At 47.3% G+C, this 13,201-nt stretch overlaps 2 protein-coding genes across 4 annotated transcripts in view; both read right to left on the bottom strand.

Annotated features, from left to right (window-relative positions):
• Positions 1–13,201, bottom strand: part of LOC136663716 (zinc finger protein 345-like) — an 87,436-nt gene that overhangs the window by 71,413 nt on the left and 2,822 nt on the right. The gene's annotated exons all lie outside the window — the stretch shown is intronic.
• LOC136663715 (zinc finger protein 850-like) overlaps positions 8,678–13,201 on the bottom strand; it is a 36,545-nt gene continuing 32,021 nt past the window's right edge. For 2 of the 3 annotated variants that reach the window (XM_066640588.1, XM_066640589.1), the window contains exon 4: positions 8,678–12,624. In XM_066640588.1, coding sequence (XP_066496685.1) covers positions 10,427–12,624 — 2,198 coding nt within the window. In that variant the 3' untranslated portion in view covers positions 8,678–10,426. The remainder of the gene's footprint in view (positions 12,625–13,201) is intronic. The other variant, XM_066640590.1, reaches the window with a different exon arrangement.

Here is a 13,201-nt window from a genome sequence, read left to right as displayed (position 1 = left end):
CCTCCAAGCTCAGTTACTGCTGTTACCGTATCTCGAAATTTGTGTTGTGCTAACAGTACATCGTTTCATCCAAACCTACCCATCAGATCAGAACCTGAGAATGACAAGGGCGCCTTGACCTATGTTCACCTGCCTATCAGCAAACAACCGGACTCAAAGCTGGACACTTATCATTACCCCTGCCTGTTCTAGGAAGGTTCCTTCTGTTAAAGAGACTGCCAAAGATCATGTTCCACCATAAGGATTTTTATAAGGCATAGTACATTTGAAATCTTGGTTTGCTCAATTCCCAGCAAAATTTCAATATTTCAGCTAGAGAAATAACAACAACCAGGTTCCAAAACTCCTTTAGAGAAGTCTAAGGGCCCAACCCTATCCAACCTTCTAGCGCTGATGCAGCCATTCCAATATCTTGAATTTTGAGATATTTGAGCTCAAAGTAGGAAGTCTCAGACTATTTGCATGGCTTTTTGGATCCTGCTCAAAGACTCTATTCAAGGATAGATATTTTAAATCCTAGCTGTAAGGACTCAGAATTCAATCCAGAACTTCTAGCAGCCAAAGCCCACTGCCTGACTCTTGTACCAGCAAGGTAGCTCTTAGGCACACATTGGCCTTATGGTTTCATGGCTGCAGAAGTTGGTCTTAGGGCTGGAGGAACCAGGTTCAAATCCCTACTCAGCCGTGAAGTTTCCTGGGTGAAACGTGGGGCAGTCATGACTGTTCAGCCTTACCTACCTCACAGGGTTGTTGTGAAGACAGAAGGAGGGAAGGAACCATATACACCACCCGGAGCTCTTTGGGGGAAGGGCAGTATAAAAAAGTGGAAAGTAATATTTGCTGCACTGCAGCACCATCCACATGATGGCCAAGTAAGGCACAACAGCTCATTATTCTACTCGGGCTGGGGAATCTGAGGAAACAATCGAGGCCCGGCTGATCCTATATAACTTTTGCTTTGGGCTTGTTTCCCAGTCTGAGCAACTCAGCACTCTGAGAAGCCAAACTGATAGGATCTGTGTGGCTTTTCTGACCAGTGACAGAAATGAAAAATAATCCCCAGGTATTTGAAAGTTGGTACTTGTTGAAAAGAGAGATTACCTATCTTCCAAGGGAACAAAGCCCAAGACTTAGCGAAAACCAAAATTTTGGTTTTCTCAGAATTGATTATTAAATCATTGGATAGACAGTAATCTTGAAAGGAGGGCAAAGCATGACATAGGCCAAGTCTTGTGACAGACAAGAGGACTGTGTCATCTGCATAAAGAAGGATGGGAAGGGGGACACTGTTGAGGGAAGGAGGGGAGTTCTGACAGCTTAATAAGTGGAGGGGTAAATCTGACAAAAATAAATTAAAAAGGAGAGGAGCAAGTATACAGCCTTGACGAACTCCTAGGAAGTTTATCAGATGTGGAGCCCAGGCCATTAAGACGAACCCTACAGTAACTGGATGAATGAAGACGGCAAATTAGGAAAAGGAGACGGAGATCAATCCCACAACTGGCCAGTTTGTTCCATAGCATGGCCCTGTTAATGGAATCAAACGCTCGGCGGAGATCTATAAAGGCCGCAAAGAGTTTGGCACCATGATGGACAGAATACTTCTCGGCCAAGTAGGAGAGCAGAAAGGCATGATCAACAGTAGAGGCACCTGGGCGGAAGCCAATTTGTTCTCTACCCAGAAGGGCTTTGGAAAGAGCCCACGATGATAGTCTAGCGAGTAGATATTTGGAGTAAAGCTTCCCTATAAAGGAAAAAAGGCTAATTGGTCTATAATTGCCCGGGTGGGAAGAATCGCCTTTCTTAAAAATAGGGACGAGGGTTGAGGAAAGCCAGGAATCTGGAAAAAGGCCAGTTTGATTGATTAGGGTAAAAAGGTTAGATAAGGGTTCCGACCACCAAGAGGGGTTGCTGGTTAAAATTTCACTCAAGATGTCATCAGGGCCTGGAGCTTTCCCGGGTTTCAGAGTGTTAATCAGCGCTACTACCTCATCAGGGTTGACGGGTGGCCATTCTGGGAAATTTAAAGGAGTGAGGACAGAAGGTTCACAGGTAGCAGAAAAAATTCCTGAAAAATGGGCTATCCAAGCGGTCAGAGAGATAGGGGAAGGAGCATTATTGGAAGGAGGTGAGCTGATACGGGTAACTAAAGACCAGAAGGATTTGTGATTATTGGATGAAATTGCATTATAAAGTTGTAGCCATTTATACTGGGCAAAGGAATGTTGTTTTTCCCCCAAGAAGAATCTGGCAACATTTCCCCAGGTGGAAATAAGATCTTAAAGAGGCAGGGAAGGGTTATGACGAGCTAGAAAGAAAGACTGCCTGACTCAACTCTTAGCTAACCAACACTCCGAATCAAACCAAGTAGGTTGTCGGAGTGGGAGGGAAGAGAGGCTCTGAGAAACTGGATTAAAGACTCAGAGAGGGAGTCAAAAGTTAAGATGGCCGTAGAAGGCGAGTCAGTCCCTGCCAACGTGCGTCTTAAATTCATAGGCTCTTCCAGTCTGGACCAGTGATGATAAGCATTCTCAATCCTAGCAGACCATTTAAGAGGAGGTGGAGGCTGTGACAGAGGTTTCCTAGGTGGGATCTTGAAAAAGGGAGGGGCTAAGGACAATTGGATAGGCAAGTGATCACTGTCGGAACAGGGATTAACAAAGAAATCAGGGAGAAGCGGAAGAAGAGCCAGAGAGGCAAGAGCATAGTCTATAACACTTGTCCCCCTAGGTGCAAAATGAGTAAATTCACCCGGGATATCCCTTCCGGTAGAGCCATTGAGAATGACTAGATTGAGCTCAAGACACATGTCGATAAGGTAAGGGGCATAACTATTAACAGCCAGATCTTTAGAAGACCTAACGCCCTGGAACCAAGGGGGGAATTGTTCGTCAAGGTCCAAGTTCATAAGTGGGCCAGGGCAAGGTTACTTGGTCCCAATCTAGATCGCCCATGATTAAAAGGAACACTGTAGGCATAGAAGCCAAGTATTTTTCGGCAGAGGACTTAGCCTCATTCCAAAAAACATGGGGGAAGGGGTCAGAGGGAGGCATATATACATTGAACATTACAGTCCTGAGCTCCTTACATTGAAATAAGAGAGTTTGAAAGAAGCGAGATTGAGAAGGGAGGGGGGATAGAGAAACCCAAGAGGAGGAGCTAATCAAGCAACATAGGCCTACTTGGGGGGGGGGCGGCCCATTCGTTTGCATTTGAAAGCAGGAAGATGATAGGAGGTAAACCCAGGAATGATTAACGGAGACAGGGACCAAGTCTCTTGCAGGAAAATGATATCAAAAAGAGACAGGTAGTCAATGAGATCTCGATCAAATTTCTTTTTCTCCCAGCCTGCGATGTTCCACGATTCCAGCTTGATGGTGGGAATCAAGTCTGGAAAGGTCTGAGGGGGATCTAATAGTCAACAACGAGGGTCAGCAATGGTTGTGCAGTTGATGGAACCAGGAGAGATTCTTTCCATTGTAAAGAAATGCGCTCTTACAGGGGCTTCAGTTCGCAAAGGAAGCGAGGAATTAGCAGAGGTGAGTGACTGACTGTAGGCAGGAAGAGTTGAAAAGGTCTCCATGGAAATAGACGGTCTTCCGCCATCAGAGTTGGAGCCTGTAAAGGGGGGGGGAGTCTGTGGACAGTGTCTAGAGGCTTATCTCAGAAAGTGAAACTCTGCTGGAATCTCCTGCAAGGGCATGAGATCTCCCTGTTTAGAACCACTTGTATTTTGAGGCCAGTTGAATTTTAGGAAACAGAAAGGCACACACAGACTAGGGTACAGCCTCCTGGCAGTGCTAGGGAGCAGAGCCAAAACAGAGCCCTGCTTGATAAACAGATGGGGCCAGACACCTGGAAGAGTCTTCAGGAACCCAGAGCAGGACAGAGAATTCCCAGTTCAATGTCGGATTCCACTGAACAACCTAAGCGGCTTCACAGTGAGGGAGACCAGAAGCTCTCATTGCTGTGAAACCAGGTCTAGCTGGACTAGAGTGAGCCCAAATCCTCCATCAATCCCAGCAGTGGAAGCACTCCAGATCTGGGCATATTTCAGCTAGTGGGTAAGCGTGGAATGGACCCTAAACAGCACAAAACGCTGTATTTTCTTCCTTGATGGTACTTGCAAGAGGGAAATAGGAGGCTGGCAGCACAGACATGGCAGACCCCCAGAAACCCATCCACTGACACAGATAAATACCCCATTGTATATGGTTACTCTCCCTTGGGTGCCCTCTCATGCTCAATAGCGCCAGGCTGCATTGAAAGCTTTTCACACCCCTGGCATTTATTGGATCTCTCCCTGTGTGGCTTTTCCGATGGGCAAAGAAACATGCGACACGGCTGGGGCTTGTTTCACAGTTACTAATGGATTATTGGATGGACTTTCATTACTCTCTCTCTCTCTCTCTCTCCAAAAGTGCAACTTGGCTATTCACGTGGCTAGAAAATGTCTACTGCTTCATTCTCCTTCACACCTCAGAGTAAACTGCCCCCAAGTAAGTTCCTTTCTACTTTGACAATCACATCATCTCCATCCAAACCTACCCATTGGATCATATCCTAAGCATTACAAGGGCACCATGACCTGAGTCCACCAGCCAATCAGCAAACAACCAGACTCAAAGCTCAACGCTTATCATTATCCCTGTCTATTCTAGGAAATTATCTTAGAATTTAAAGAACATTCCAAATATCATGTTCTGCCATAAGGATTTTTATATGGTGTGTTGGAATCTTGGTTTGCTCAACTCCCAGCACAATTTCAATATTTCAGCCAGAGAAATAACCATGGCCAGTATCCAAAACTCCTTTACAGAAGTCTAAGGGCCCAACCCTATCCAACTTTCTAGTGCTGGTGCAGCCATTCCAATGGGGCGTGCACTGCATCATGTAGAAGGGGGAAAGTCACGGAGGCATCCTCAAGGTAAGCAAACATTTGTTCCCTTTCCTGCGGGCTGCACTGCAGATGCATCAATGCTGGAAAGTTGGATGGGATCGGGTTCAAAGAGGTTTCGCACATCCAGTATTTCCTGTATAGCAAATCCACATGCGATTGTTGCAAATCACTTTTGAAACTCCCTCCGCTCAGCATCGAAAAATGGCCTTACTGCGTTCCACAGATTTGCTGCATTTTGAGATATTTGAGCTCAAAGTAGGAAGTCTCAGACTATTTGCATGGCTTTTTGGATCCTGCTCAAAGACTATTCAAGGATACATATTTTAAATCCTAGCTGTAAGGACTCAGAATTCAATCCAGAACTTCTAGCAGCCAAAGCCCACTGCCTTATTCTAGTACCAGCAAAGTACCTCTTAGGCACACATAGGCCTTATGGTTTAATGGTTGCAGAAGTTGGTCTTAGACCTGGAGGAACCAGGTTCAAATCCCTGCTCAGTCGCTAAGTTTACTGGGTGAAACGTGGGGCAGTCATGATCCCTCAGCCTTACCTACCTCACAGGGTAGTTGTGAGGACAAAAGGAGGGAAGGAACCATGTATACCACCCTGAGCTCTTTGGGGGAAGGGCAGTATAAAAATGTGGAATTTGCTGCACTGCAGCACCATCCAGATGATGGCCAAATAAGGCACAACAGCTCATTATTCTACTCCGGCCAGGGAATCTGAGGAAACAATCCAGGCCCAGCTGATCCTATAAAACTTTTGCTTTGGGCTTGTTTCCCAGTCTGAGCAACTCAGCACTCTGAGAAGCCCAACTGATAGGATCTCTCCCCTGTGTGGCTTTTCTGACCAGTCATAAGACTTTCCTGGCAACTAAAGCTCTTTCCACACTCATGGCATGTCTACGCTTTATATATTATGCGTGTATTTAAAAGATTTATATCCCGCATTTCCTATGCCAGAGTACATGCCAACTCAAGAACTAAAAAAAAACACAATACATAAGACAATAAATGAAATCAAAAGGGCCATTCAGAAGTACTTGCAAAAAAATCCTGCCAGGTCGCATTGCAAATGGTAAAAAGGGCTTTCCTGAGTTGCAGCACAAAGGACAAAGGAGAGGAATAATTGAAATGCAGATTCGGTCAAGAGTTCCTCACTAGTTACATTTTTAAATTTTAAGCATCTTTCTTGCTCACAGTTCTCAAAGTATGTTATAAGCCAGCAAGACAATTTGAAGGAGACACTCATGGGAGCAATACAAGTGAGACAGGCGGCACTTCCTGACTGCCCTGAACTCTGATCTAACAATTAGTTTTCTATTACACTACAGTAAGTTGGTAAGTTGCTAGAATAGTCTGATGGATTTGTGAAACATTACACACTCACATTTTCAAAATGAGTATATAAAATGCCACGTAACAGAATTTTCAATTTAATAACGAGCAATAAATTGTTTAAATTAAACGCATGAAATCAATAGGAGCAGCTTAAACTTTTCTGTTTCATGTTCTACATTTTTCTTAACTGTCCTGTACTTTGGGGTGCCTTGTCCTCTATTCCGGTTAAGACATCCGGTCACCCTACCCACGGCTCGTAACCTGTGATGGAATTCTCCTCCATCAATCTCTCCGATCCCCTTTTACAGGCAGCCAGGCCAGACGCCTTCACCACATCCTGCAGCAAGGAGTTCCACAGACTAATGACAGGCTGGGTAAAGAAATATTTCCTTTCTTCTGTTCCAGCTCTGCCAACACTCAGTTTCAGGCGATGTCCCCACTTCTGAGGTTGTTTGCCAGGGAGAAGAGCACCCCTCTCTCCATCCTCTGCACAAGTCATGTCTCAACCATGGCTTCGCTCGGGTGCCTTTGTTCTAGCCCAGGCCTGCCAGTCCACCAGGAGGGCTCACTGGTGCCAGGGCACAGCCCAGCAGGCCCTTCCATCCTGGGGCACTTCACACCCTGGGAAGAGCCCCCTTCTGCCCCCCCCAGCAATGAGGACCCTCCAGCTTCCCTCCTCCAGCCCCACACACCTGCTGACGGCCTCTCCCTCTCTGGGTCTGGCTTCCTTCTGCCACCCTCTCTTGAAAAGGCTCCCCCCATTTCCAGTTCCCAGTCACATGATCCAGCAGGGCTGCTGGGAAACAGAGTCCCTAAGTGAAGCTGCCAGATACAAAGGGGGACAGGCTGAGTGCCTCCACCTTTCCCCACTGCATAGAGGAGGGAAGAATTGCATTGTGTAGAAGAACTTCGGCTCCACATGGAAGGGATTAAATAGCTGCACTAGAACCCCCTCCTGGATACAGTGGTTCATGGGAGAGGCACTCTGTCTGCCCCCCTTTGCATCTGGTCACCCTCTGTCTGTGTGGCAGTGTGGTGGGGGGTCTCTGCACTGTCCTAGCAGTGCAAGGGCTGCTGTGGCTGGAGTCCTCAGGACTGTAGCCTTCTCAGTGGACTAGTCCTCAACGAGGAGCTAAGCCTCTGTGTGTGCCCCTGTAGGCGGTGATCAGATACAAAGGGGGACAGAGTGCCTTGACCTTTAACCAAGCAGCTCAACGTGGAAGGATATAAAATGCACCTGCCAAAATCCCCTTTTCAATGGTTAAAGGTAGAGGCGGTCTGTCCCCTTTCTATCTGGTCACCCTGTCCAGGGGGAGTGTCGTGTGCCTGTGCTTTCTCCCCCTCCCCTCCGCCCCAGGGTGGGATTATAATACCAGCCTATGGATGTCTAATCAGAGGAAACCAGTTCCATCCTGTCCAGTGGGGCTTTCTTGCAGGTTAGAGGGTGAGGATTGCAACCCAGGAACATCAGACATCCAAGACATGCAGGACTGAGGAAGGAAGCAAAATCAGAGGTGGAACCTCCAGACTTGCACCACTTCTTGAAAGATGCAATGGGGGGAAGGTTTGTGAAACATCCAGGTTCATTACAGGGCAGAGACTGGGGTGAAAACCGCCAAGCACCCAAAGGTGGGATTCCCAAATGAAAGGACGCAGTGAAGAATCTCACTGCATTCAAAACAGTATTATCAGCATTTCATCTCTCTGTTTTGCCTCTGCAGAGCAATCAGTGCTATTCACACAAACCCCTACAACCACTGAGAAAGGAGACACATCAGATTTGTGCTTCACAGTCATTTCTTTCTGCCATGAAAGAGGACTTCTACTGACCACCCGCTGATCCAGGGCAGTGATGCCTAGCGCCAAGTGCTCACTTCCTTCCCACCCACCCCCACCCCCACTCATCCAATAGGTTTAACATGCAGCTTGGTGTGACCAAACCTGGGAGATCGAGACCAGTGCCACCAGCCTAAGAGATCTGGTTCCCAGAAGGCTTTCCAGGGCTGTGCAGGGGTCCCAAGGATGCTAAGCAGGGTTGTTAAAATGGTCTCCATCCACCGCCAGTAACACTTACAATATGACAAACATGACCTTGGCTGGCCTAAAACTGCAGCAGCAATAAATGCTGGCTATGAGTTTTGCAGGAAATGCTGGAAAAGACTGAAGACTTTTTTATTTAGGGAAGATTTTAAATGTTGACAGCTGGGTGGGGTGGAGGGGCTGACGCTTTCGATGAAACATCATTTAACTGTGACCCAATTCAGTTTCTATTGTTTTCATGGTTTAATTCTATTAATGCTTTAGCATTGTTTTATCGATTGTATTGAAATTTTATTTTACAAGTCGCCTTGGGGACCCTTAAGCAGGATGGAAACGCGGGACTTGAATTCCTTAAACAAACAAACAAACAAACCCACTGATCCCAGAACACGGCAGAGGTTTTAAGCCAAAGGGTTTTATTAAGAGATAAGGGGGGGAAAGGAAACAGGATTGGATTCTCAGAGATAAACATCCCCTGAATGGTGCTGGCTCTGCAGGGAAGCCTCACAGGAGCAGGCTCTGCTGGACCAGGCGGGGAGCCAGGATCCCATCCCACTCGGCCAGTGGTGTCCCCAGGGCTTCTGGTGCTAGGGCAACGTTTGACGTCACGTTCCCAGGCAGCATCAAGGTGCAACCAGCACAGTCACGCTCCAATTGCTTCCTGAATGGCTCTCAGCTATCTGATCTCTCCATCACCCTTTCGTGACCCACCAAAAACCAGGTCACAACCCACCAGTGGGTCTTGACTCACACTTTGGGGAACCACTGTATGAGCCCATCAAAAGTACAGATCTGTAACATTTCCCCAAATGCAGTCACATACCACGGTAGCATTGAGTCCAATGTATTAAAAATAAAATACACATTGAAATGAATGGCGACTTATCTGAAATTGGCTCCTGACTCGCCTAGTGGGTCCTGACCCACCTTTTGAGAAGCACTGGACTAGAAAGAATTATTATTATTAATCACATTTTTAGACTGCCCTTCCTCATGGAGCTTAGCGTGAGGTACATGGTCCCTTCCCTGCTGTTGCCCTCACAACAACCCTGTGAGGTAAGGCTGAGACCCAAGGTCACTCAGAAAGCTTCGGCGCAGAGCAGAAATTTTCCTGGTCTCAGACAAATGCCCAAACCACTACACCAATATGGATGGTATTTACATGGTGTTCCTAAGTGTACTGCACTTGCCAGTATAACCTCAGAGCACCTCATTCAGTTTCACCCAAATCTAAAGGCGTGTATCAGATCTAGTAGGATTAAGTCAAGGAGAGACTGTCAGTTGTCATTTCCCACAGCTAGTGATTAAGACATTTCAAAACACATTCTAGGGGGGAGTGTCAGTGAGGGGCTTTGTCCCAGTTTCTCAAATCTGCCATTGGAATCGCCCAACCTCAACTTCTGGTGCTGTCTTGGCCTGGTCCAGCTGCTCAGGGTATTTGAGAGTTAGAAGGGGCCTCAGCGGTCATCCAGTCCAAGCCCCTGCTCAATGCAGGCAAAGGCTCTGACCTCAAGCAGACCTCCAGCCTCTGCTTGAAATCCTTGAATGTCAAACTGTTGCAGTGCAGGGCAGCGTAGCCAACACTATTCCATGACTTCCTTTGGACGGTGGGTGGTGCATTGGGCATACAGAACCCCAATGGAGGTGGCACTGGGGTTGCCTCACCTCTCAGGTCTTCAGAGGATCGTACGATGGCAGTCCCGTGGGACCCAGATCCTTCTCCATGCAGCAGCCTTCCTGGCAGACACCCACCACCACAGAACCTGGCCCTCTGTACGCCTGTCTCATCACAAGCCTGATGCACAGAGACAAAAGGTTCTTTGCACTCACTGTGCAGACTCCTGGAAAGCCACCCATGGACCCCGATAAATAGCCCCAATTTACGTGGTTACTCTTCCTCATGTGCGCTCTCATGCTCACTAACAACTGACTGAATGGAGAACTCCTTTTCACACCTCTGGCATTGATAGGATCTCTCCCGTGTGGCTTTTCCAGTCAGTCATAAGGCTTTTCTGGAAACTGAACCGCTTCCTGCACTCCTGGCATGCATGGGGCTTCTGCCCTGTGTGATTTCTCGGATGGATCATAAGGTCAGTACTCAGATGGCAACTCTTTCCACACTTCCAGCAGGAACAGTGCCTTCAGTATTCAACAGTGACTATGAATAGTGCCTTCACTATGCACTCTCAGATGCCTTCTAAGAGAAACATTCTCAGAAAAGCTTTTTCCACACTCCTGGCATGTATAGGGTTTCTCGCCTGTATGGGTTCTCAGATGGGTCTTAAGTGCACTACTATGACTTAAACTCTTTCCACACTCCAGGCATGTATAGGGCTTCTCGCCTGTGTGGGTTCTCAGATGGGTTGTAAGTGTGCTGCTACAACGGAAACTCTTTCCACACTCCCGGCATATGTATGGTTTCTCACCCGTGTGAGTTCTCTGGTGGGATTTCAGATTGCGGCTGCAAACGTAACTCTTTCCACACTCGAGGCATGTATAGGGCCTTTCTCCTGTATGAGTTCTCTGATGGGTTGTAAGTGCGCTGCTACAACTGAAACTCTTTCCACACTCCCTGCAGGTATAGGGCTTCTCGCCCGTGTGGGTTCTTTGATGGGTTGTAAGTGTGCTACTACAACTGAAACTCTTTCCACACTCCTGGCATGTATAGGGCTTCTCGCCTGTGTGTGTTCTCTGATGGTACTTCAGATGGCTGCTGAGAATGAAACTCTTTCCACACTCGAGGCATGAATAGGGCCTTTCTCCTGTGTGAGTTCTTTGATGGGTCATAAGTGCGCTGCTACAACTGAAACTCTTTCCACACTCCTGGCACGTATAGGGATTCTCGCCCGTGTGCGTTCTCTGATGGGATTTCAGTTGGCTGCTGAGAATGAAACTCTCTCCACATTCCCGGCATGTATAGGGCTTCTCGCCCGTGTGGGTTCTCCGATGGCATTTCAGTTGGCTGCTGAGAATAAAACTCTTTCCACACTCCAGGCATCTATAGGGCTTCTCCCCCGTGTGGGTTCTCTGGTGGGATTTCAGTTGGCTGCTGAGAATGAAACTCTTTCCACATTCCGGGCATGAATAGGGCTTTTTCTCTGTGTGAGTTCTCTGATGGGTTGTAAGTGCGCTGCTAGAAGTATAACTCTTTCCACACTCCAGGCATGTATAGGGCCTCTCGCCCGTGTGGATTCTCAGATGAAACTTCAGATTGCTGCTAGAACTTAAACTCTTTCCACACTCCTGGCATGTATAGGGTTTCTCCCCTCTATGAATTCTCTGATGGTATATTAGCTGGCTGTTCCAATGGAAGCCCTTCCCACACTCCGGGCATGTATAGGCTTTCTCCCCTGTATGCGTTCTCTGATGAATCTTAAGATCAAGACTCAGACGGAAACTCTTTCCACACTCCTGGCATGTATAGGGTTTCTCTCCTGTATGGATTCTCTGATGGTATATTAGCTGGCTGTTCCAACGGAAGCCCTTCCCACACTCCGGGCATGTATAGGCTTTCTCCCCTGTATGTGTTCTCTGATGGATCTTAAGATGAAAACTCAGACGGAAACTCTTTCCACACTCCCGGCATGTATAAGGCTTCTCCCCTGTATGGATTCTTTGATGGTATAATAGCTGGCTGTTCCAACTGAAGCTCTTTCCACACTCCAGACATGTATAGGGCTTCTCCCGTGTGTGTGTCCTCTGATGCTTTAAAAAGGCAGTGTCGAGACTGAAAACCTTTCCACACTCCCGGCATGTATAGGGCTTCTCCCTTGTATGGATTCTCTGATGGTATATTAGATGGCAGTTCCAAATGAAGCTCTTTCCACACTCCAGACATGTATAGGTCTTCTCCCGTTTGTGTGTCCTCTGATGCTTTGAAAAGGCACTGTCCAGACTGAAAACCTTTCCACACTCCTTGCATGTATAGGGCTTCTTCCTTGTATGGATTCTCTGATGGTTTATTAGATTACTTCTCCAACGGAAGCCCTTTCCACACTCCGGGCATGTATAGGGCATCGCGCCCGTGTGGGTTCTCTGATGGTATATTAGATGGCAGTTCCAAATGAAGCTCTTTCCACACTCCAGACATGTATAGGGCTTCTCCGCTGTGTGGGTTCTCTGGTGCCATATTAGAAAACTTCTCAAACGGAAGTTCTTTCCACAGTCAGAGCATGTATAGGGTTTCTCCCCTCTGTGCATTCTCTGATGGGTCATCAATTCACAGCTTTTACTGAAGCTCCTTCCACACTCTGGGCATGTACAGAGTTTCTCCTCTATGTGGATTTCGTGTTGTGGGGAAAGCGTGTCTGGAGAGATTCTTCCAAACCGGTTGCAAACCAGAGATGCTGAAACAAGAAGGAAAATGCAGTGAGAGATAAAGAGGAAGCTGGGGACGCCACTAGCCCCCTTTTTCCGTTGAACAGAACTGGGGCTAGAAAAGCCAGACCCACATATAACATAATTGATGTTCACTAACATGTTAGATAATTAATATTATGCCTGGTTTGTTTAAACAACATGAACAATGCTCAAAAGAATAAGGCGACAACTAGAGAGGAAGGACAGGAAACAGTAAAACAGAGAAAGGCAGAATGCAACTACTTGAGACCAGAAAAACATCTGAGTTTTAGGGAAGCCGAGATAGTTGATGCAGAAGCTGATTTCTATCACCCAGGGCACTTTCTAGCAGGAGTCACAGCTGAACAACCAGACTAAGCATATCTAGGCTGGGGGTGCCACTTGCGCTTCCAGGAGTGCACCGGGGTCCAAAACGGCACCAGTTCCCTCAGAGGGAGGGCAACCCCAGTTAGAAGAGGAAGAACTCTGCCTCCAAAATGGCTCTCATTCAGAACAAAGGATCCTCTGCTTTGTGTCTATTGGCAAGCCAACATCCAGGGGGGTGCGCAGGGCTCCCCGCATCCT

Source organism: Tiliqua scincoides, chromosome 13, assembly GCF_035046505.1.
Source record: "Tiliqua scincoides isolate rTilSci1 chromosome 13, rTilSci1.hap2, whole genome shotgun sequence".
NCBI lineage: Eukaryota > Metazoa > Chordata > Lepidosauria > Squamata > Scincidae > Tiliqua > Tiliqua scincoides.
Note: the sequence above shows the minus strand (reverse complement) of the source record. Positions and strands in the feature narration are given on the sequence as shown.